Genomic DNA, 25316 nt, shown 5'->3' with positions numbered 1-25316 from the left:
GCTAGCTGTTGTATCTACAGCTTTATAGTATTTACAATTTTATGTTTTGTTTTCTGAGTTGAACCGTTCTGATGTAATTTAGTTGATTCATTACTTGTGTTGTTTAAGTTTTTCTTTTCTATGTCAATTTGATATCTGTGTAGCACATAAACGAAATTGTTGAATTGTAGAGACGAAAAAACCGGCGAAGACTAAAGTATATTACAGTTTCAGAGTTTCACAAGCATTTCCGTAAACAGAAACAAAATCAGAAATTTAGAACTTGAGAAGTTTCCTTACAGACTTGCAGTATAGGATATTCATAATCATTCAGCAGTTACAGAGTCCAAGTAGAAAGTAGATTACAGAAGAAATACTTATTATGATATTATATCTACTATTGATCTCATTCATAGGAAGGCTTACGGTTTGTGCAATTAAAACTATGTTCTGTAATAAACACAGGAAAACTAATGTTTACGAGGATTAAACTGAAGGTAATTTAGAGCAGTTAGGGCATGAGAATCGACCTCGAGCTTGACATTTAGAACATTTAAAGGTCTTCACTTTCGATACACCGCCAAAGGACTGATACAAGTCATTCATCATGTTGAAATTTATCGGTCCATCTGCCTTCACCATTCCGATTCCTTTGCAGTTTGAGCACGGAACCATCTTTAGATCACCGCACGTCTTGCACATCCCCAGAGAACTGTAGATTCAAGATGTAGCCGGAGCAGTATGTCAAAACAGAACCACAGCACACGCATTTTTGAATTTCTACAATGGTCATGAATTTTTAAATATGCGAATACACAAAATCATAAAAATTCGTTGCAGCATCTAATTCACAACCAGATAATGGATATTAAAATCGGGGATTCTTAAATAGTTAGCTCCTTCAGCTTTTGGTAGTCCTCTAAGCTAATTTGACCCATAAGACTATATTATTTTATATGTAGCTAGCTATACAAGTCATTCTTTATGTGGAGTAGAATCCTGCAACTATATATAGTTGACTGCACAGACAATGTGCCTTGTTGTAACTTCTAATCCTGCATCTGAGGAAGTGCTGTGCAACATTTTGACTGCTTAAATCATAATAAGGATTTGTGTTTCATATCTCGTCAACAACAAAAAGGATTTGCACTCAAAGTCTTTGAAGTTCACAAATCTTTATTTAATCAACGAGTGGATATCCGACTAAGAATTATAACACACCTTGCAATACTAATAAGTAATAATCAAGACGCATAATAATATAGTATTGAGCCAGAACATTAATTTATAAATGCAACCGTGAATAAGGAACAGGTAAAACTATTTATCAGTACTTGAATTCAGCTCAAAATGTCCTGAGAATAACTATACCATGGTCACAATACTTTTTTTTTTCTTTTGACAAACCATGGTAAAACCCTCAAGCTTAATCAATTCCATTACCATTTATCGACTTATAGCGGAGAACGCCAATTTGACAAAGAGTGTAGACTTGGAAACTAATACATTCTCCATGGTGCTCATTTGTGTTTCGCCTTTAAGCTAATAAAACTAGAGCTTGAGCATCAATCTCAAATCTAAAGGTCTAATTTTGGTTGTATACTTCAAAGTCAGTCTTCCTTATAAGGAGATGCTCATTCCTTCACATCTCAACTATTTATAAAGTGTTCATAGCACTACAATAATTATATATTGAAGCCTAATTTACCCAATTTGTAATCACTAAATAGATTAACAAATAGCAAAACATAAAAATGAGACCTACTAAATCAATTTATAATTTTCAAAAGCCTAAAATCAAAAAATTAAAGAACAAGCCAATATAAGAAATACTTTATCAAAATCATAACTATGCCATTAAGTAAGTAATTCTCAAGTTCATAACATATATACACAGATTGAAGATAACCAAGCAGTGAAACAAGACAAAGAGAATCTTCCAACTGATAATTTAAAGTGAAGTGAAATCAAAGTAAGCAAGAGAGTGAGAGTAAAGATTGAAACTTTACAAGTAACTTGTTTACCTTCTTTGTGAAGAAGAAATAAAAGCATCAATTTTAGGAGCAGCAATGGCACAACATAACAGTAAAGAACCAACGCCCAGCCCTGCTATTTCACTTCCTGTTATATTATTCATCTTCTCTTCCACTCTTTCTTATTTTTCTGGATTACATTCTTACTTTATCTATTTTTATTAGCAACAAAGGTTCTTTTTGCTCCTTCAATTTAGCACATTATTTCAATCAGTGACAAGTTCATTACTTTAGACAAAATCATCCACATGTTAATTAATTTGGCTCATCTCTCGAGGTAGTGAAAATAATAATTGGATCAATTGTAGTTAAGGTAACAACAAATTATTATATCATTTGAAGCATGAAAGCGTCAATATCGACCTAATTTGAATGGTAAAAACACCTCTAAGTGCATTGAGAGGTTGTGACGCCTCCGTAACTAACAACTAACAATTGAGACTCTAAAGAGTCGATTATCATCTTTGAAGAAATAAAAGCATGAAAGCCGAAACGAGCCAAAACGCCTATCTGAGTATGTTTTTGTCCAAATCACCTATTTTAAGAGTGTTTTTGTTGAAAGTTACAAAGTTAGCTTTATTTAATATTTGTTTTTAAGTTGAAGGGCCAAACTGAACCTTTGTTGATTTTTGTGGGTTAACTTATTGTATATAGAGAGAATTAGAGAATTACCTAAATAAGAAAAGTATTAGCAATTACCTACCATAAAGTTTGGACTTGACTTACATACCTATCTGTGTCAGCCATTTATTTTTATACCATATCCTATTTGTTTTTATACCTAAAAATTACTCCACTTGTTTTTATCATAACAAATTTCTTCTTTCTCCTCAAAATTTTCATCTCATTTTTTCTTTTCTTTTTCAGATCTCAAATTTTCTCAAATTTCACTATTTTTTCTTCAATATTCTGTCAGATATTTTCGAATTAATACTTCATTATTCAAATTCATACATTACGAACAATAAAAACTGTGGATTCAGTGAAAAAAAAGGATATAGAATTGTTCAATCGAATTATTTTACAGTTTTAGTATGTTTAATTAGGTTTCAAAGATTTTCGAGATGTTTAAATAGTTTAAAACGTAATAAAAATTATATAACAGTTGCAAACTGTTTCATTCGCTTAAATTCAATTACGGTTTCAAATACAGTTTCAATTACGGTTTCAAACCGTTTACAAAGGTTTCAAACAGTCTAAAACAGATTCTAAAAAACGCTTTTAAAGAATCCAAAAATAACAGTTTCAAAAAACAGTTTCAAACAGTATAAAACAGTTTCAAACCGTTTACAAAGGTCTCAAACTGTCTAAAACAGATTCTAAAAAATACTTTCCAATAGTTTATAAAATAACAGTTTCAAATAGTATCAAACAGTTTCAAACCGTTTACATAAAAAAATAACAGTTTCAAACCGTTTACAAAGGTTTCAAACAGTATAAAACAATTGCAAACCGTTTCCAAAGATCTCAAGCAGTCTAAAACAGTTTCTAAAAAATACTTTCAAACAGTTTAAAAAATAACAGTTTCAAACAGTATAAAACAGTTTCAAACAGTATAAAACAATTGCAAACCGTTTCCAAAGATCTCAAGCAGTCTAAAACAGTTTCTAAAAAATACTTTCAAACAGTTTAAAAAATAACAGTTTCAAACAGTATAAAACAGTTTCAAACAGTTTCAAACAGTTTACAAAGGCTTCGAACAGTATAAAACAGTTTCGAGAAAACAATTTCAAACGATTTCTAAAATTGATTTAAAACATTTGAAAACCAGATCAAAATATCACTAATGAAGAACATTACGATTTTTTCAAAAAAAGTTGTAAATTTTTTTTAAAAAACGATGCTACAATAATTTAAAACAACATAAAAAGAAAAAAGTAGAAGAAGAAGAAGAAGAAAAAGAAGAGAAGAAGAAGAAGAACTTTCTCATCTGTCACCATCATATTATCTCTTAAACTCTTTTTTCATTCAAATTTCTTTGTCTTAGAGTTCATTTGTATAATGTGGAAACTAGAAAAAGCAGATTCGAAAAAAAACGAAGAAGAAAAAAAATTGCAGATGAAAAAAGAAGAAGAAGAAGAAGAAGAAGAAGAAGAGAGAGAAGAAGAAGAAGAAGAGAGAGAAAAGGAAGAGAGAGAAAAAAGGAAATGAGAAGGAAGAAAGAGAAAAAGGAGAGAGAAAAGAAAAAAACGAAAAAAAAAGGAGAAAGAGGAAAGAGAAAAAGGAGAGAGAAAAAAAAGGAAAAATGAGATATGCATGTGTTTAAAAAGTAGGAGAGTAAAAATACAAATAAGTTATTTTGCTAATTGAGGTACAATTAAAAACAATAGAAAAATAGAGTAAAAAAGTAAATTTTTGAAATTGAGGTATTTAGAACAAATAAGTTAAAAAAAGGAGTGTTTTGTGCAAATTCCTCTTGTATATATGAGTCACAAACAATAACCAGTTCATCCAAGGCCCATTAGCTCAGTTGGTTAGAGCGTCGTGCTAATAACGCGAAGGTCGCAGGTTCGAAACCTGCATGGGCCATTGCTTTTTAATTTTTTTTTTTATCAAATCTCCATATATCAACTGCTATTTTCTTTCTAGTAAGATCACAACACAATCCTTAATTTATTATCAAAGGCATAATTATATTACACAAAGTAATTATCTGGTATATTAATTATATATACTAATTTTGCTTGGCTATTTTGCTGCAATTACTTGAATGTTGCAACTTGGTTATCAAGATTCCACAAGTCACCCCACAGTTCATCATCCATCAGAAAATCTACCCATGATGAAACATCTTCATTATTCATCACAGGCAAGCATTGATCCTCTACATTAGGGTTCATGACTCCCATATTGTTGTCTTGCATTTTGTGATCAACATTTGTGTTCATCATAGCCCATTTCATGTCATCACCCAAATGTTGCTGCTCTTCTTGTTGTTGGTTCACAAAATTTTGATTGAAATTTTGACATTTAATGAGCTTACGTTGTTTCTTTGGTGATTTTTCTTTTTTCTTGAAGTGAGTTCTCCAATAATTCTTTATCTCATTGTCTGTTCTTCCTGGTAAGTATCTAGCAATGGTTGACCACCTGCATACATATACAACACAATGAATAATTAATTATGTTGCACAGAAATTGAATAAGTTAGCTATATTATTTTTTATAAATATAAGATTAGAGAAAAAAAGAGTTGGAAATTACTTGTTTCCCCAGAGCGCATGCAATTCAATAATGATGCCTTCTTCTTGAGGTGTAATTTGGCCTCTTTTCAAGCCTGGTCTAAGGTAATTCACCCACCTTAGTCTACAACTCTTACCACTCCTATTCAAGCCTGCAAAATCATTTACACGATTAACATTGATTAAACAAATTAAGCTTAAACTCTTTTTGTTGCATTAAATGCATGTATAATAATATATAGTACTAAATAATGAATTACCTGAAGACCTAGAGACAGAACTCCATCTTCCATCTCCATGCAACTTAACATATTCAGTAAGCAACTTATCTTCTTGAGGAGTCCAAGGACCTTTCCTCCACCCTTGCTCAGTAACTCCCCAACTCATGATCATTCTCTCACTCATTTCTTAAAAAAATAGATTAATTTGTTTGTCTCCAAATTCTATGACACAACCTAAGCTATTCCTTCATTTATATACGCACTCTCTTCACTTGGTCACTTCATTCTCTTTAACTGAAGTTATTGATGATTATGATGTCATAACCACTAATTATGTCTTTTTAGTCCCATTTTTGTTTTGAATTCCCTTCTTGATTATGACTCATGAGATCATCCTTCCCATATCCTATGACTTGAGTCCAAGTGTGTTGACAATGTGCTTACCAGCTCAGTTTCTCTCTGCCAATCACCATGTAACAGCTGTGTTTATGAAATCTTCTATATCATACCATAGATAATCTCTCTTTAAGCAGCAATAATATCATAGTTCCAGGCAACAAAGAAATCATATTCATATTTTTTTACTATTTTATCCATTTTATATCAAAAAAATAATTAGAATATTCTGATCTATCAATTTTTTTAAATTATATTCAAATTCAAACTACATCTGTTATATTTCATGATTTATTTTTAAACTTTTTTGATTTTATAAATAATTATTTACACAGTTGATTTTTTTTAATAATCGAGAAAGAAGAGCGTCTGCGGAAATAATTGAACCCACAACCTAGCACACGCGTATTCCATTCGAAGTTCGAACTATAATTCATTGATTTATACAATTAATTATTTTTTTCTGATAATTGGAGATGTGAAAAATTAAATCTGTGACCTAACATGACCTTATACCATTCGAGATATAACTCAATGATTTTATGTAGTTGATGTTATTCATTTCAATCTAGAAAGAATGAGTTTAAAATGAGCATCATATGCTTGAAAATAAATTTAATCTGGGAGTTAGGACATATTTATTTTAATTTGTAAGACAACACTAATCTGGTAATAGATATCATAATTTATCAACCACTTACAAAACCATCGAGATCTTCGACTTCGAAAGCACTCTTAGGGTAGAAGGCGACGACCCTAATGAATCGACTATGGTATGTAGGCAGTCATTATTAGAAGTGGGATTTTGTTTATATTTTTATAAACTAGATTCTCGACAATCCTTTTTTTCTTGAAGATATCATAGAGGGCTGCTACTAGTATAGAGAGTCTCGAATAGACAAGGACATATATATATGAGCCAGAAACTCAAGGGTGGAATTTTAGTTGGATGAACATAATGTTGTCCGATTTTTTTTTTAAAAAAAGATCAAACGCCCGTTGCTATTCATCTTTTTTTTAAACTAGGTTTAACCATCTAATATTTTTTTGCCTTTCTTTTATATAACTCAAATTTTCAAAATTGTCAATCATATCTCAGTTCTCAATTTTTTATTTTTAATTATACTCATATGTTCAAAATGGAAGTGGGAAAGAGTTCAAATATATCTTTCATCTTACTTCATATTGTTCCAATTTGCAATTTTTATTATAAAACTCTCAAATATGAAGTAATATTTGAATTATTTTTCACTCTAATATAAAAAAATGGTTAAATTGAAACTGAAAATTAAAAAAATGAGTTAAAATTAAAAAAATGGACCATTAACGAAAAAGATAAAGAAAATAAGATATTTTTTAGTGATTAAACATTCAACTATTAGGTTAAACGGCATGTTATTTGACTAATTCTTTAAAAATAATTATTCTTTTCTAATTTTTTTAAAAAGACAAATGGTTGCTCAATTTCGCTTTTACAATTTTAGGAGTTTAACCTAAATTTTGTTTTAGAGTTTAAATAGTTTTTTCAAGGCAAAACTGAACCTTTATCCAAAGAAATCTCTAAAAAGTAAAAGAAAGCAACATATTATGCAATGCCTTTTATTATATTTTGTAGCAAATTAAATCCAACCACGTGAAAGATATTAATACTCAATTTAATATTTTTCGGTTTCGTAATCTTCTTCTGTCCTTCTTCAAACTCTAAGACACAGTGCATAACTCGTTCTTTTCTTTCCACTATAACAAAGAATCAACAATGACTCCTGTGGAAATCTGACCGGCGATAGGGGGAAGCAAAATTTGGCCGTTTTAATCAACAAAACCAATAATTTTTAGTTGGTTCGGTTTGTTTAAAACTTACTTTTAGTTTTGTTTCGATTGTAATTTTTTAGGATTATTTGGTTTGGTTTCAGTTTTTACTTTAAAAACTCAAAATTAACCGAATCAATCCGGTGTTTAAATTTTCTGTAATTTTTTTCATCGGTTTTAAGTTTTGATCAAACATATTGTTATTTTTTAGGATTATTCGGTTCGGTTTCGATTTTTACTTAAAAAACTCAAAATTTACCGAATCAATCGAGTGTGTAATTTTTTCTGTAACTTTTTTCTTCGGTTTTAAGTTTTGACCAAACATATTGTTATTTTACAAAAATCAGATTTCAGCTTTGTTTGGTTAAAGAATAACTTTGGACGGCTCTAAATTTGAGCTTTAAGGGAATGTTTGGGTCGTGAAATTTATTTCATTTCTAAATGATTTTTATTTAAAGTTCATCGAAAATGGAATCTTGTACTTGATATCACGAATCTTAAATATGCCCCACGAATTTGGTCTAATGTTCAAAATTTCAGCCATCTGGGTACAAAGGTTGTGAGTTCAAACTCCGGCTGCGCCTATTTTAAAAATAAAAAAGTTGAAGTTAGTTTATAAACCCGGATTTATTATATATGTGGGCTTGCAAGCAGTCCACGTCTCAGGATTTGACAATAATATTGAATTTTAGCTTAATAGAAAAAATCTTTATTAACCAATGAACTGTAACTCAAACGATGTAAGCGCTAGACAACAAACTGTTAGATCGTGAGTTCGATTTCTCCTACAAACGCTCCTCCCTCTCCAACTATAAAAAAAGTCTTTATTACCAAAACATACAATGAATTTATTTGAACCAAACATTCTTTAATTTTTTTTGGTTTGATCAGTTAAGAAGATTGTACTTCGATTAAATTGAATACTCACCCTTGGCCCGCGGAGGAGAGGCACCTTCGCCCTCTGAATTTGTCTATATTTTATATAAATATCAAACGATTAAACCAGCCAGTTGAATCATAAATCGGTGGTTACATTGGTTGACAATGACTATCATTTTGGTTTTCAAAACACCGATTATCATAAAAAAAAGATTGGTTTATATATTATTAATTCAGCCGAAATAGCTAGTGGTAAGTGGGTAGTTGAATTTTTCCTCGAAAGGGGCTTCTGCTCGAGTAGTATCAGTCCATCTGTTGATACAAATGATTTTAAAATTCATGCGTCATACATTGTTTAATGTTAAAAAAACATTATTTATTCTATTATAGTACAATGAAAACTTCTAGTAATTAAGATAATGCGGTCTATATATATGCCATAAGCGACGACTTGGATGAGTCATCTAGGGTTACATGTGGCCTTTGGAATGACTATAAGTAGCATTTTTTTGAATGTTAGGACATTTTTTAATTGGCTCTACTTAAGTTTTTTATACACTAAATGCTTATAAATAGGTAATGATGTGTTAATAGAATCTAGTAGTATTTTAAATTAATTAACAAAAAGTAGATTGGAGAGGGTTCAAGATCTTGTTATAAAGTTTCCAATATCATATTTATACTTATATAGTACGGGAGGCTTGATAATTGATAGTGTGCAAAAAAAAATAGATTAGAAAATGATAATAACTTTTTAAAGATAGATTATATATATTAAGGAACCAAACTGGGATTACAACCTAAATAGTCAGAAAAATATCGTAGATCAAAATTATATAAAAAAAAATTAAAATTTTAACCGATCTGAGAAATAAAATAACAATTATAATTTAAAGACACAAATTTTGCAAGTGTAAAATAACCAGAAATAATTTAAATTTTAAAATTTTCTGACACAAGTCGAACCCTCATAACTTCTAGTAATCTCTTGTTTCGCTGCTAATATATTTCAAACGATGATGTGAAAATATTGAATATTCAAAAACTTGAATTTAAGGAATGGCAAATGCTAAGCTTGAACGATCTAAGGATATGCAAAAATCAAACACAAAATAAATATAAAATTTCAAGAAATGGAACAATTTATTCGTAAAAAACAACAATATATTAATAGAAAAGACCAACGAGTTGTAATTCAAATGCTATAAGCGTTGGACAGTAAACTGGTAAGGTCATAGGATCATTTCCTCCCACAAGCTCCCCTCTTTTCCAATTATTAAAAAAAACATTTATAGAAACGAGTTAAGCGACGATGATTTCCAGCTAAAAGTCGAAGATTGCCATATCATGCGTTCGGAATTGATTAAAAACAATTTTTTATCTTTTACTAATTTTATCTCTCGAGAGAGATCCACTAGAGCCATATATCATTGAATTAGATTATATTAAATAGATTAAATTTAAATATATAATTTAAGAACATCCAAGTGTGTTGCTATCATTGGATAAAACATGGAGAGAAGATATTAAATGGAAAATTAGGGCTTCTAGAATCTAGATAGTTACAAATTTGTGGAGCCCAAAATGTGATGATCTAAGTTTAACTTTTTTAGTAATTACAGTATTATAATAATGTTAATGAAATCTGGTGTAAAGTTAACGAAGACTCGGAATTATTAGATACTGTCATAATTTGTAGCAACAGATAGAAGATATTTATCGTTTTTCATTACCAAGTTCATGAATGAAATAAGGTAATGATGTGTGACTTGGCAGAGTTGCCAGATCCGCATGATTTATAATATTTTAATTAATTGAAGAATATATGATTACATATTTGTCCTTTTTATAAAAAAAAAATACATTCTCTCCACCTCATTCGAAACCGATGGTGGACGATGCTTCGAATTCGTCCAAAAACGAACATCAAGAACCGGAATCATATATTCCATCCAATTCCGAAGTAATATTTATCGTCTAAAATATTTAATTTTGAATTTTTTTTATTTTTTTTGAATTAAAATCTGCAGCAGACGCCCTCTAGGCGTTTTCTGCTGTAAATCTGCAGCAGAAAACAACGTTTTTTACTGTAAATCTGCAGCAAAAAACGCGTTCTTAAAAGGACCTTTTCTGCTGCAGATCCTCAGTGTGTCAACAAAAACGCCCTCCTAGGGTGTTTTTGCTGACAAAAAACGCCCTAGGAGGGCGTTTCCCAGTGAACATAAACACCCTCTGCTGACACGCTGTTGGAAACGCCCTCATAGGACGTTTTCAGTGAATAGAAACGCCCTCATAGGACGTTTTCAGTGAATAGAAACGCCCTCCTATGGTGTTTCTAAAGATAGAAAACGTCATGCTAGGGCATTTTCTGTTGGCTGAAAACGCCCTAGGAGGGCGTTTCCGGTTAACGCCACGCCACCTATTTAAAAAAAACAATTAAAATTTGAATTAAAATTATTTAATTATTTATTAATAGTAATACAAATGTTAATACCAGTTATATATATTTTACAGGTTCAGTTTGAAGATGTTGGCGGTGACGGTATTAACGACAGTGGACAATTCAATGACGCACAACTGTTTGAAAGTGATTCTGAAGCGATTAAATGGGCTGAAACAATTGCTATTCGGATTGGGTTCGAATTGGTTATAGCTTCTCACAAAAATGGAGGGACTTTGAAGATTTTGAAATGTTCACGAGGTGAGCGGTATGGAGGTTCTTTGGCAGATTTCTCTTCACAGAAGAATACCAAGACAAAAGCGTGCAACAAAAGCGTGCAAATGCCCATCTTTAGTTGTGGTGTTATTTTATAACAAAAATCATGGGTTGTCATTGCAAAACCTGGGAGAACGAGTATGCACAACCATGATTTAGCAGTGTATCATGAGGGATATCGACAGATAAGTGGACTGAGTCCGGCGTCCAAACTCATTGTGCAGAATATGAGTGTGGCTCAAGTTAAGCCGTGTGCTATTTTGGCATCCCTTCTGGAAAAAAATCCATCAGATAACCCCACACGAAGACAAGTGTACAACTACAGAGATAGTATGAGAAGGTCCAGTTTTGAGGGTAGTGACGTGGCGGGGCAGTTTTATCACCTGACTATGGAGAGGAAATATGTACATTTAACGCTTGCTGATCAAGATACGAATGCGTTGACTCGCATTTTTTTAGCGCATCCAGATTGTGTGGAGTTACTACAACACTACTACTGGGTCATCGGTATGGATTCCACCTACAAAACCAACAAGTACAACATGCCTTTCTTCGAGATTATTAGGATGACATCGACGAACAAAAATTCCCTTATAGCTTATGCCATTATAAAGGAAGAGACTTAGCATAGCTATAGATGGGTGTTGGAAAGGCTGAGGAACTTGATTGGCGATGATGTGCATCCGGCGGCTATTCTCACGGATCGGGAGTTAGGGCTGATTAGACCTATTAGAGAGGTATTCCCACAGACTGCCCATCTGCTTTGCACCTGGCACATCAATAAGGACGTTAAAGACAGCGTTTTTAAACTATATGGGCGAGATAGAACTTTTGCTGAGGGTTTCAAGAACAGAAGGTGGAAAAACATTATTAAAGTCCCGACAGAGGAAGAGTATATTATTGTTTTAGAGAGTATGAAGGATCGGACTATTGGCTGACCAGTTGTGATAAAGTATCTTGAGGACACATGGTTGGTGCATAAAGAGAAATTTGTTTCGTGATGGACGGATAAAGTGCTGCATTTTAGAAACACCACCACATGTAAAGTGGAGAATGCACATGCTCAGCTGAAGCAGTGCCTCAACTCTTACACCGGTGCACTAGACATTATTTGGACAAAGGTGGATAAAGTTATAGATTCGCAGATGAGTGTTATTCGGTATGTTACTGTTGTTATTGATATTACTATTTGTAAAAATTAATATTGTTATTATTAATAATATAAATGTTATGTATATTGGCAGGTTCACACTTGAGCAGTCAAGACGGGGAACACAGGTGTCTGGCGTCAAAAATTCCCATTCAATACATGTCGTGCAACGTCTTGCATTACTGTTTGGATTTAATATGTGAGGAAATTGGGCGAATGGTAGAGTTGAGTACGGATGTGGTAGATCGGTGTGGTTGTGTGCTGATGTCAACTCATTAGACTCCATGTGCTCGTGAGCTTCGAATTTTTTTTGATTCAGGTACCGCGCAACACATTTTTGTAAAGTAATTATAAATATTACTGTTTTATTAAAAGTTAATATAATTGTTATGTTTTTTCAGAGACCCCGATCAGTCTGGACAGTGTCCACACATTTTGGAAAAGGCTTGTTATCAGTGGTGGGCTGGACACATCTGAGCAGGCTGGTAGTGTTGTCGAGCCAGAGGAACATCGGTACTTTCAAGGAATTGTCGGAGATGTGATGACTCAAGATAGGGCTTTGGTACGTGATATTTCTCTTCTGATCCGTGATCGACTCTACCCAGATGAATCATGTTACCGTCAACCCGAGGTAAAAACCGTAGTTAAGGGTAGACCACCCGAGAAATATACCAGGCGGGACCCGAGCCATTGGGAGTACAGTGCGAAGGGTTGTGGACATGTACGTAGCCGAGCGAAGTCATCTCGAGGTCGGGATTACTCCGCTCCCGAATCAGGTGAACATTCTTTCTTTTAATATATTATTTTTTAAATTTTTTACTAATATTGTAAATAATTTTTTTAATAATTAATAATATTGTTAATATATTTTTTGCAGATTTTGTCCAAAATTCGCACCTCATTCCGGATTCATTTTCACTATAAACATTTGTTCCAATTTAGTTTTCACGCACTTATCAAGCTAAACTTTGCAGGTGGTATGAAGCAGATTAATCGTAGTTCAGAATGCAGATTAGCAGAATCATGTACTTTTTTCTCAAACATGCATATTTACGAAAACCACAAGCCAAACTAGTTCAACAAGGTTTGGGTCGTTCGACATTAAGTCTTGAAAATAGAAAGACGACAATTAAGTTCTGATAACAAAAAGACAACAGTTAAGTTCTGAAAACAAAAAAATGCAGTTAAAATGAACTTCTTTTAATTTCATATCTATGATGTGAATGACTAGTTTACTACCTTGCAGCAGATGCTCTCGCAGCAGCACGACAGCAACTCCTCTTCAGCACCCGCAATAGCACGGGCATCGGCTCCCTCTCCAGCACCCGCAGCAGCTCCCTCTCCAGCACTCGCAGCAGCACGGGCAGCAGTTCCCGCTCCAGCACCCGCAGCAGCACGGGCAGCATCTCCCTCTCCAGCAGTGGCGGATCCATAAATATTTTATAAGGTGGTCAAAACTATATTGAAATTTTAAAAGATGAGTAAAATTGACAACAAATAAATTTTAAGGTGGGCAAACTATATACTTTAAGGTGACAAAATCATATTTTTCGATTCCATATCAACGTTTTTTAAAGGGACTCAAAATTATAAGGTGGGCAGTTGCCCACCATACGCTCATCCTAGGTCCGTCCCTGCTCTCCAGCACCCACAGCAGCACGGGCAGCAGCTCCCGCTCCAGCTCCCGCAGTGGCACGGGCAGCAGCTCTGCGCGCTTTCCGCTCGGCAACGAGTTTTGCATGGCTGTCAGGGTTCCTCTCTCGCAGGCCTTGTGTCATTGAATTGAATGACGCCTCCCTGACTCTGTATTCCTCTTCAATCATTTCCTGCCTGTTTGACTCCTTTCTGTTACGCTTAATCTTGTTGAAGTGTAAAATTGCTAGCTGATAATCTCCCTCCATTTTCTGTTGTTGTTGGATAAATTTTCAGTTTATTTAAGAGCTAAATACCTCACAATATACATTCTATATGAGAGATTGCATTTGGATGAAAATTGGGTTTTTTTTATCAATGAAAATTGGATTTGTACGAATTGGGTTTTTTATCAATGAAAATTGGTACATATATTTATAATTGAGTTAAACCCACTACAAAACGGAAAATAGTTAAATTGAGTTAAACAATTAAATATATTTATAATTTTCTAAATTAAAAAAAAAACCTTATATAATCGAAATTGGCACGAGAAGGACGGGCTGGTGGAGCTATATCGGTGTTAAGTAGCCGAGGATGTGAGTATCGAGCGTACCGGTCCATCTACCGTCCATCACATGCTCCAGTAATAACAGTCACTCGATCTAAGCTGGTCAGCAGAAGTAAGCCATTCCACGGAAAAGCACGCCAATTGTTGTTTGCAATAACATCGGAAATCTCCAACGAGAACCTCTTCGATCTAGACGACCTACAGGCCTTTTTCGGGCAGATAAATAGGAGACGGGATCATCTGATATAACCAAGCTGACACAAAACCCTGCTGGGCATGTACGGCTCTAAGATCTCTCGGTATTGGATCCAGCCCATGTATGCAGTCCTCTGAAAGGTATGGGCGGGGTGCCACCATAAGGCAGCAGGCGACCTGCTCGAAAAACATTAGTTATTAAAATTATTTAAGTAAATTTAAGTAGTCCAATTTATTTAATTAAATTTACGTACCTCGTCCAAAGTAAGCTGATCCAGATGGACCTTCAACATCTGAAGCTGACTATCCGCATTCTCGTCAGTGCAGCGCTCTAATTGCAAGCTCGAGGCGTATTAGCATCGATAAGAAGCCGCTCTCGTTGGGGTCGAAAGCAAGGAAAATACTCGTAAATCCATGCCTGCAGTAGTGTCAAGCACCCGGACAAACCCACACCATCGGCCCTGGAAGCCACTCCAAGCTGGCGGTACAGGTACGCCAGTGTAGCTGAGTCCCACGAGTGAGAAGGCGCAGATGACAAATTCGTCCCTCGCCTATTTATATAAAATAAGCAAAAATTAAAAAATTAATTTTATATTGATTAAACAGAATAAAATATCAGATCAAATTTAAACTTATTCTATAAATTTAAAATATCATTCTCACCTCCCAAAATCATGTCGGCCTAATCTTGTGGCCACTTTTATCAACAAACAACGTACAACCCAGAGTCACCAAAATCCATGCAATAGCCTCCACATTAGCAGTCTGACCCCGACTGTGATCGCACAAATTGATCACCGAGTCAGTCAAAAGTCCACCCCGATAATAATGCTTCGTCTCCGGGTCTAATAGTGTGTCGGTATCAATACCTAAGATCTCGACACAAGCATTCTGAAGATCAGATCTGCTGGGCACTTCAAAAACCAAACCCCCTCGACCGGAATACGAAGAATCTCCCACACATCATGCATCATGATAGGCATCTCACCAAAAGGCAAGTGAAAATGTGTTAGTATCTAGTTGTCATCGCTGAACAAAGGCAACAAGTAGTGGAATATCCAGGTGGAAGAACATTGTTTTCCGGAGATGTCCCAAACCAGTCTGGTCAATCAGCCGTTTGACCTCCTCATAGGTAGTAGCATACCACTCTCTCAGCTTCCCACAAGCTGTGTATCTGTTATAGCACTTCAGTGTGCCTCCGCCATCCCCCTCCCAAATCCTAGCAGCAGCATGTCCGAGAAAACTGGGAATGATACTGTCGTCATGTGGTCCTCCTGGCACTGGCCTACTAACGGTCCATACGTCGACAGGCTCTGCCTCAGGTCGTTTGCTGGAAACTGAAATAAAATTACAATATTAAAACAATATTAAAAACTAAACCAATATTTTAAATAACAGAATAATTGAGCTTTTTTTTACCTTCAGACGATGTAGGGACGAATTTTTCAACTTTCCGCTTCCTCTATCGAGCATCATCAATCGGTTCAGACTCCTCTAAACTCTCAATATTGGCATGAAAAAGTATGGCATTCCACTTCTCATCTGGCACACGAGGTCTCTCAACATGATCAGTTTGAGTCTGCTGCTTCTGTCGTCGTACTGAAGCGGTTACACAACGAGCATGGCCGTGTCGAGGTTTCGACCCCTCTAGCTCCGGATCCATCTCTAGCTGTCGAGCAATAGGTAGATTTTTTCCTCTACCAGGTCCTTTACTCTACAATATTCAGTTTATAATAACATTAATTAAAATACACTATTTATATTAATATTAATTTAAAAAATATAATTAACATAAGCAAATTCAAAACTGACAATGAACCCTAAACCCTAAATCCTAAAATTAGACACTAAATTATAAACCGTAAACTCTAAATTTTAAACCCTAAATTATAAGTTAAATTTTCTAAAACTTAAACCATAAACTTTTGATTATAATAAAAATTAATTTACTTATATTATACTAAATTAATTTATTAAACAAACTAGCTATGTAATTTTAAATAATTTATTATTTTTTTAAAAATAAAATTATAGGTGAACCCTAAAATTATACACTAAATTATAAACCCTAAATTTTAGGTTATAAACCCTAAATTTTAAGTTATAAACCCTAAATTCTAAATTACAAACCCTACATTCTAAGTTAAATTCTCTAAAAATTAAAACATAAATTCTTAAACAATTCAATATTTTTAAAAAATAAAATTATAAGCGGCGGCAGCGACGACGTTTCCGGTGGCCGCCGCACCGAGAAAAATCACTCTGCTAGGGCGTTTTCCAGAAACTGGATTTGTCAGATTTTACTATTTTTTATGTTAGTCTAAATTCGGTCGAACTTTATATTTGTTATCCAAACCCAGCAATTACGTCCTATATGTGAGGACTCAGATTGGAATTGTTTGGGTTTATACAAGGAATTTTATGACAATAAAAGTTTAAATTCGTCTATAAAAGCGTGTTTTTTTGGGGCTTGAGTTCGAACGAGTTTTGAAAAAAAAAAAAGAATTTTTGTCCAAGTATAGCTTAAGGTGGACGGACGTAGACAAAATACCCACTCCCATGAGTTGGTCTAATATATAACATATACCTTGAATATGGCAGTATACTATCAATTACTAGACCCTTTTTATTTTTGAAAGTAATTACTAGCTATGTAGCACGGAAACGGAAACGGGAAACGGAAGCGATACGAAACGGACACGGGGAAACGAAAGTTTTTCAAAATGAAGGACACGAAACGTGGGGGAAACGTGCAAATAACAAAAATTTAGGGATATATTTATGATAATTAATAAAATAATTCATTTTAATATACTAAATATTTAAAATTTTATAAATATAAAAAAAAATATAATATATTTCAACACAAGTAAGTATATTGATATATTGTGGGCAATGCAAATGTAAAATTTATGGGTAACTAGTTAGAATTTTTTATTTGTGGGTAATAATTTAAATTTTTTTTACAAATTTTTAATTTTTATTATTTACGGAAACGGCCCGAAACGTTTCGTACGGGTGTCCAAGAGTTTCCAGTTTTCGAAACGTTTCCGAAACGGGAAACGCAACTTTGTCGAAGTTTCCGTGCTTCTTAGATTACTAGTATTTAAATCATATCAAAAGTTTGGAGCTATAAATTAAAATTTTAAAATTATGGTGGAGATTGAAGATAATTCATGGACTGTTAGTGAAAATTAGCTCAATTGTTATCATTGTAAGGTCATATGAGCCGTTGGTTGAGCTGGTTGGGCTAAATTTTCCATACTTTTGGTCCTGCTAAATGTTTATCAGTGCTTTGGGCCAGGCTTAGAGAAAACTTGGTATTTTAGGATTCACATAAATCGAAGAAAGGATTCACATAATCAAATATAATATCAAAATTATCAATTTCAACGTAATATCATTAAAAAATTAATGTTTAGTTTGATTCAAATTTGGACTAAGAATCACAGTTGAATTTTGGTAAAAACTAAATTAGAAAATAAACCAATCTTAAAAAATATAACGATAAAGTTAATTTAATTTAAATTTAGAAAATTATGAATTTAATTTGAATGCAAATCTTTATGTATAGTATAATGTAAAGAGACATTTGAATCGAGATAAAAAAAGAGACCGACCGAGTTTGTTAATTATTTGTTTGCAAATTTATTGGTTTTCTTGTTTGATTTCAAATGATAATTTATTTTATATGTCCTATTATAATTTAAAAAAAATATTCAATTTTTTTATTAAAATTAAATTATTAATTATTCATTTTTAATCATTAATTTTACAATAAATTTTAAAATTAAATTAGAGTATTTAATGTGATTACGCCAAGGGTTTCCTCATATATCATTACTACTGTCGTCAATCATATTTGAAAATCAGATGATATATCTTTCTATTTTTGTCTTTGTCAACAATTTAGTCCTTCCGTCTATTTTTAGCGTTAGTCAACTGGCGCGGAAAGATTAAACGGTTGATGAAAACGAGAGTTAAGGACTAGTATATGTTTTGAATTTAAAAAAAAAAGGCGAAAGTGCAAATTATTACACATGTCATATGTAGGTTCTCAAACTAATTTGATACTCTCCATAAATCTGATAATTTTATAGTTAAATCGTTGATGAAAATAAAATGCAGAAGATTTACAGAAAAGACGAAAAAGTAATATATATGGAATTATGAGAGTAATTTGCTGAAATTAAAATAAAATAAAATTTACTAAAAATATTTAAACAAGAAAAAGAAAAGGAAATGATGAAAAGAGAGCAGACTAAAACGATGCTTCGTCTCACTTTCTTCCTTCCTTCCTCACCATCCTTTGCATTGTGGGTTATAAAGAGCAATAACTGAGAGCAGAACCTAACCTAAAAATTAGATCTGAAGAGAGGTCTGTAATTCAGTGGAGGGTATAGGCATGGGTGTGTGGGAAAAATCCAATCTCTCATCATTTCTGACTTTTCCTACACCTCCCATGCCTCTACTTCCCATTGATTCCTCCGGCGCCGTCATTGATTCCTTTTTCCGGCCAGATCTGTCTCCCTCTCCTTCTCGGTATATCATTTTGCTTATTTTTGTGTTCATAGAATTTTTGCTGAATGCTAGTTGTTTATATTTTTTGTTCTGCGTTCTATTTAAGTTGATTTTTTCAGTTTAGTGTTTGTCGATAAATTGGTAAGATTTTAACCAGAAAAACTGCAAGTTAAGAAAGTTTTTGGTAGATTTGTAGATGTAGCACTGTATCGTCCTTTTAAATTAGAGGGATGTCACAAGGAATTTAAATGGAAAGATTGTACTGTTGTCACTGTCAATCTAGCAGATTTTGCAGCCCATGGCAAATATTATGATTTCTTGTCTACAGCCAAGATCTCTATCATTAAAAATTTAAAAGTAAACAACAGAAATGAAAATTATTAGAATGCGTAAATGAGTGATTTTTGTCATTTTTTATAATTGAGTGAATAAATCTAAAATTAAATTTTGATTTTTTGTGTTTTGTGTTTTGCCATTTTAATTTTATAGAGATTGATGAAGAAAAAAACATCATCGTTCCTATATTATATGTATGAAGAATGTGGCAGTGTGTACTTATTGTTTTAAAGGATAGTTGTTGCCTGAGCCGCTTAATCAGATACAGTATAATGTTCTTATTTGGGATCGAAATATATCTTGTACGGTGTTTGATCTACTTTATCTCGAATTGGCCCTCATTCGGGTCTTGATTTTTCTTTATTTCGAACTGGCTCTTCGTCGGTTTTTTGGAATCCTATCTCCGAGTCCCTATGTTATTTGGTTACGAGAAATTCTTAGGTTTGGATTGTTTGATTTTGTAGACATTTACGGTTGTTCACTAAATGTTGTTTCATCTTTCAATTTTGGCAAAAGATATGGATATGTTTTTAAACTTTGACGGACTATATTTTTTAGGAAAATAATCTTCCATTGATGTAAGGTCTTTTCTTGTAAGATGTACGTTTTGACCTAATTGTGCAGTTCTAGTGTTTTCCGCCTAAACTCGTAACTTGTTGCATCTCGATCCTTCAGCTTATAAAATCAGTAAAACTTTTTTTAATGGAGAAACAAACTAATCTAAAGCAGTTATTGAAGAACTGGATCAAGCTGTCCGGTTCAATCGGTTGAATCAGGATCAAGCCAGCTTCCTATCCACCTAACTCTTAGGAATTGAAAATTTAATCCAATCGACTTGGATCGACAAAATTGAATGGCGAATCAATGAGCTTTAAAAATCAGTTGAACTAACTGGTCTTTTGGTATCGAACATTATTACCTTACTTTTTTTTTTTGTATCTAGCGATTTTGCTTTGAATATCTTGATATTGGACTATAGAAATTGGTAGACGAACATACTATCCAAGCTGGGCCCAATTTATTACTCCCTCCGTCACAAATTGATAGATAGTTTAGAACAAATAAGGGTGCTAAAAAATTTAAATTCTCTAGATAAAATGAATTATTACATTAAAAAACATCATACTTGTCCTCATTTATTATAATGGTAATTTTTATCTTTTAGTGATTTTTGTTGTCTTTTCAAGATATTTTCTATAATTAATGAGGGTATGTTTGACAATTATTGAGTAAGATAAATATCTAGTTCCTGTAATTTGGGATAAATAAAATTGAAATAGTGCATATCAATTTGGGACGGAGGGAGTATATTTTTATATATAATTTAACAAGTTCAATCTGGTTAAAGTAAGGATCGGTGATCCCATACTAGTTCCGCCGCCAATTTAATTTATAGAACATTGGTCTGAAGGGTTGATTCGAACCAATTTCACAATTATAAGGTTCAAGTTGCACCAAATTAAATTAAGAATGTAAATAATCTTGCATAAAAATTGAAAAGAGTATTTGTACCTTTTAGTAATTTTAAATTAAATTAAGAGTATAATATTCTCTCTGCTAAAACATATTTTAAATGTCTTTAAAAAACGGTTGATATGATGCATATTGAAATAAAATTGAAATTTAAAATGAGTTAAAATATAATTATTTATAAAGCCACAAAAATTAAAAAATTATAAGATTTTTTAGCAAATAAAATTAAAGTAAGATAAATTATATTCCTAACTATAATAAAGTAATGGACTATAAAGTTAATTAAAGAAATAAAAAACTAGATCAATATAAAAGTAAAATATAATTCTCACAAAATAAATTTCAGAAATCATGTCTCATTCCACTTTACTTTTTTTTTAATTTTACTTTTTGATCATGCTTGTTTATTATTTTTTATAATTTTAATTTTCTTATTTATAGATTTTTTATTTTCAATGTGCAACCACTTATAATTTAAATGATTTTAAAATAATTTTCTTTAGGATTATATAAAAATTGAAATTTATGAATCAAAAATCAATTTAATATGATTTTTCGATACAATTTATAAAATTGATTTGACTTGATTTTTATTTATTTCAAAATTTAAAATTTATTTAGATGTCATAGACAACACATTCTCAATTAATTCACTCTAATCGGCCGGTTTATCCATGGATTTTAAAAATATTATTAGCACCTCAAAATTCATTTTAATTTATTACTTATTATATTTAAAATAGCTAAGTACCCGTTATAATACAATAATAAAATCAATAACTCGTTTTATTTAAAATAATTTTAACTTACGGTTTTATTTTAAATATTTATATTCTACATGTATTATATTGATTGTATTCTTAAAGATTTTAGTGTAATTTTTGGCATTGAAAAAAAATATGTACAATCAATTTTTCATAAATTTAAAAAATGCTTATATATGTTCCTAAGCTTATACGAAATAATATTTATTTTCTTAGAGTTTACCTCGATACAACTTAGTCTTCAAAATTATCAAATTGAGACAGATCGACCCTTTAGATTAGACCCATTTATTTTTCTACTAGATACGCGTCGATTTTATAAGTTTTATCAAAAATTTAAAGACGTAATTGTACATTCTGCTTTCAACTTTCTTTTAGAAGATAATAATATGTAGTTGTGCACTCTGTTGGATTTATTTTATTGTATCAAAATTATCCTAAAAAATAATTAATATTTTGTGATAAGACTTGATGACTTTGGTCTGCATAAATATAGGCAGGGTCCAAACACAAAATCCAGAAAAGAAAAAAAAGGGAGAAAAACAACATGTTTCTTTTTTCTCAAATAGAAAGATTAAAAAAAATCAAATAAAACATTAAATTGTTATTTTGACATATCATCTTGTGACTTAGGTCTACTAAATTACTTAAGTTTGGTTTGTCTTTGCTCTTTAGCTGCATATAAATGTCCAAAAGGTTAATTAATTATCAATTAATCATATATTTACACATTTTGACTAATTGCATTTTCTTGATTAGACCAAACTATACATTCATTTGGTTATATATTGGCTAAATTATGTTTTCTCCTATGGGATTTTTTGAGAAGCAATTTTTTGCAAGAGGACAACGAAATGTGAAGAGGATGGGCGGCATTAGTGTAGATGTGTAATTAGAACACAAATTATGAATATCTAAAAAAGTTCTACAAAGTTCTATTGCCATTTTACCTAAATCAAAACATAAATTTGAGTAGATATTGTTATAATCTAAATTATTGGATATTATATTTGAGTATCTTTTAGACCGATTCAAAAGCTTTTTACATTAAAGAGAGAGATTTAAGAAAGTAATAATTTTTAATAAAATAACATTATTTAATATATTAACCAGATCAACTGATTAAATCGATTTGACTTGTCGAATTATGAATCAACAGCCATTTTGTTCGGCCAACGATTCAATTTTTAAAACATCATTCACATTTATATTAATTAATCAGATAGATGTGAAACGTGACCCTTACTAAATCTCTATAACCTTAAATTTTTCTTGAAATCATCACTATATTATAACAAGATTTTGATTCATAAATGATCTTTCAAACGACAAAGAGCACAAGCATTAAGTCAATTGTTGTACTCTTGCATTTGGAGGGTGACATACTTCCAATAAGATACCTCTTTTTTCTTACTCACATCCTTGCCTTTAAAATCAAGTCCACTATGTATAAGTCTCATAACCAAAATTTGATTCCTTCAAAGAAGTTATCTTTGATTTTAAGCAAAACTAAGCTACCCTCACCAATCTATACTACCTTAATCCTAAATTATGAGTTCTGCAAAATCATTGTTAAAGCCAGATGTAACCCTATCACTTGCACTATCATCATCATCATCATCATCATCATCATCATCATCATCATCATCATCATCATCTTCTTCTTCTCTTCACACACTCATGTCTGAACAAAGAGGTATACGTCTCGTTCAACTCCTCCTTAAATGTGCTAATCATGTTTCCTCGGGCAAGCTGCATTGCGCAGATATGTGTCTTTTAGAGATTTCGGAGCTCTCATCGGTTTCCGGTGACTCGATCCAACGGTTGGCAACTCGGTTTGCCTCAGCCCTAGCTATACGCCTTATCCATCATTGGCCCGGTCTATATAAGACCTTAAACCCTAACCAACAATCTAAAGTAGACCTAACTCGGGCTAGGGCTCTTTTTGCACGAGCCTTCCCTTACCTAGCCTACGCCATCATAGCTCGAACCTTGATCCACTCTATGACCCACGAACATATAATTCATATCGTGGATTTGGGTTCTGGTGACTCGAAATTTTTAGTTCCTCTGCTTCGTAGCTTAGCTCACTCACCAAACAGGCCTCTGAATTTGAAGATCACTTGTCTACAAAGAAATCAAGCTCTTCTAGAAAAGTTGGGAAAACGGCTAGTCAAAGAAGCTAAATCATTAGACATGGAGTTTCAATTTAATCCCCTAAATATTAGCTTACGAGACCTAATTATAAATATGCTTAAGGTAAAATCAGGTGAATCATTAGCTTTTATTTCAATATTAAATCTTCATATTTTATTAGCCGAAGATGATAGAGTAGATACACATTTTGAAGGCAACAAATTAAACGGCCCTAAAAATTGTAAGCAAATGAACGATTTTTTTTGCGAAGATCCGATCAGTTTCACCTAAATTATTATTTATGGTAGAACAAGAAGCGGATCATAATGTCCATCGGTTAGCCGATCGATTTGTCGAGGGATTACATTATTACAGTGCAATGTTTGATTCAATTGATGCAACATTAGGAAAATTAGGAAGTGAAGATAGGATAATTTTGGAGGAAATGTTTGGAAGAGAGATTGAAAATATTGTGGCATGTGAAGGATTGGAGAGATATGAGAGACATGAGAGATATGCTAAGTGGATGATTCGGTTAGGTAGAGGTGGGTTTAAGCCGGTTAGAATGTGGTTTAATTTTGATGAGGAAACCAAACAAATGATTGATGGGTTTGGTAAAGGTTATAAGATTGTTAGTGAGAGATCAAGATTGATGATTTGTTGGCATGAAAGACCCCTTTATGCTGTGACTGCATGGACTTGCTAATTGGCTATGTACATATTTTTTGCTTTCTTTGTATATTAAGTTGATATGTAAGATCATTATAAAAGCAGTGAAAACCAGAAATAAAATGAGAAGGAAAAAGGAAAAAAACTAGAGGTAATTTTAAAAAAGAAATACGACTAAAAAGAAAATAATATAGAAAGAAGTAATAAAGAAGTAATAGATCAATCGAAAACAATCGTTCAATATTTGACTGTCTATCCTACTCCTAATTTTGTCCATTATTTGTACGTAATTTTCTTGTTTAGATGCTTCACTGTTATTTTTTTGGTTTAAACTAGCATTTTAAAAACCAAATCAATGGCTGAACTGGTGAGGCCATCGATCCCCGGTTTAACCAGTTCAGTGACATTTTTAAAAAATAAATAAAACTAAAATTAACGACAAATTATAGGTATATAGCGATAAAATTTTTCGTCGATAATTATCTTAATCCGATTTGATAGCGGTCCAATCGGTTCAATCAGCAGTTCAATGACCGACTTGTCCGCTTCGATCCGGTCCAAACTGACAAGAATTACGATTTTTTGTAGATTTTAAACCTGACCACTAGCTAAATTTCGGTTTGACTGGTCCGGTCCGATTTTTAAAACACTAGTTTA

At 32.4% G+C, this 25316-nt stretch overlaps 3 protein-coding genes, 1 long non-coding RNA gene, 1 other non-coding gene and 1 pseudogene across 5 annotated transcripts; 4 read left to right on the top strand and 2 right to left on the bottom strand.

Annotated features, from left to right (window-relative positions):
• Positions 1-232: 232 nt before the first annotated feature.
• LOC126676126 (uncharacterized) lies at positions 233-2155 on the bottom strand. Its single transcript, XM_050370253.2, has 2 exons — positions 2004-2155; positions 233-691 (listed from the first exon to the last, which is right to left on the bottom strand). Exons 1-2 carry the CDS (start codon positions 2114-2116, stop codon positions 466-468), a joined length of 339 nt encoding a protein of 112 aa, XP_050226210.1. The 5' UTR covers positions 2117-2155; the 3' UTR covers positions 233-465.
• Positions 2156-4467: 2312 nt separating this feature from the next.
• Positions 4468-4541, top strand: TRNAI-AAU (transfer RNA isoleucine (anticodon AAU)). The gene has a single exon. It is a non-coding gene; the product is annotated as a tRNA-Ile (tRNA).
• A 79-nt stretch (positions 4542-4620) lies between these two features.
• Positions 4621-5681, bottom strand: LOC126676125 (MYB-like transcription factor EOBI). Its single transcript, XM_050370252.2, has 3 exons — positions 5452-5681; positions 5214-5343; positions 4621-5099 (listed from the first exon to the last, which is right to left on the bottom strand). Exons 1-3 carry the CDS (start codon positions 5594-5596, stop codon positions 4715-4717), a joined length of 660 nt encoding a protein of 219 aa, XP_050226209.1. The 5' UTR covers positions 5597-5681; the 3' UTR covers positions 4621-4714.
• Positions 5682-11352: 5671 nt separating this feature from the next.
• On the top strand, positions 11353-13158 carry LOC126678623 (uncharacterized). The gene is made up of 4 exons (XM_050373517.1): positions 11353-11747; positions 11844-12124; positions 12457-12615; positions 12764-13158. Exons 1-4 carry the CDS (start codon positions 11353-11355, stop codon positions 13156-13158), a joined length of 1230 nt encoding a protein of 409 aa, XP_050229474.1.
• Positions 13159-18892: 5734 nt separating this feature from the next.
• Positions 18893-21135, top strand: LOC126676201 (uncharacterized). Its single transcript, XR_007640249.2, has 2 exons — positions 18893-19302; positions 19771-21135. It is a non-coding gene; the product is annotated as an uncharacterized LOC126676201 (long non-coding RNA).
• Positions 21136-23101: 1966 nt separating this feature from the next.
• On the top strand, positions 23102-24696 carry LOC126676325 (scarecrow-like protein 3; annotated as a pseudogene).
• The last annotated feature ends 620 nt before the right edge of the window (positions 24697-25316 follow it).

This window comes from Mercurialis annua, linkage group LG4, assembly GCF_937616625.2.
Source record: "Mercurialis annua linkage group LG4, ddMerAnnu1.2, whole genome shotgun sequence".
NCBI classification, from domain to species: Eukaryota; Viridiplantae; Streptophyta; class Magnoliopsida; order Malpighiales; family Euphorbiaceae; genus Mercurialis; species Mercurialis annua.
Note: the sequence above shows the minus strand (reverse complement) of the source record. Positions and strands in the feature narration are given on the sequence as shown.

Coding starts and splice junctions, on each gene's coding strand:
- LOC126678623 (XM_050373517.1), top strand. CDS start 11,353: ATGCACAACCATGATTTAGCAGTGTATCATGAGGGATATCGACAGATA. Junction 11,748..11,843: donor TCCACCTACAAAACCAACAA/GTACAACATGCC, acceptor GACTTAGCATAG/CTATAGATGGGTGTTGGAAA. Junction 12,125..12,456: donor GTATATTATTGTTTTAGAGA/GTATGAAGGATC, acceptor GTATATTGGCAG/GTTCACACTTGAGCAGTCAA.
- LOC126676126 (XM_050370253.2), bottom strand. CDS start 2,116: ATGAATAATATAACAGGAAGTGAAATAGCAGGGCTGGGCGTTGGTTCT. Junction 692..2,003: donor ATTTCTTCTTCACAAAGAAG/GTAAACAAGTTA, acceptor TTGAATCTACAG/TTCTCTGGGGATGTGCAAGA.
- LOC126676125 (XM_050370252.2), bottom strand. CDS start 5,596: ATGAGTGAGAGAATGATCATGAGTTGGGGAGTTACTGAGCAAGGGTGG. Junction 5,344..5,451: donor TTCTGTCTCTAGGTCTTCAG/GTAATTCATTAT, acceptor ATGATTTTGCAG/GCTTGAATAGGAGTGGTAAG. Junction 5,100..5,213: donor CATGCGCTCTGGGGAAACAA/GTAATTTCCAAC, acceptor ATATGTATGCAG/GTGGTCAACCATTGCTAGAT.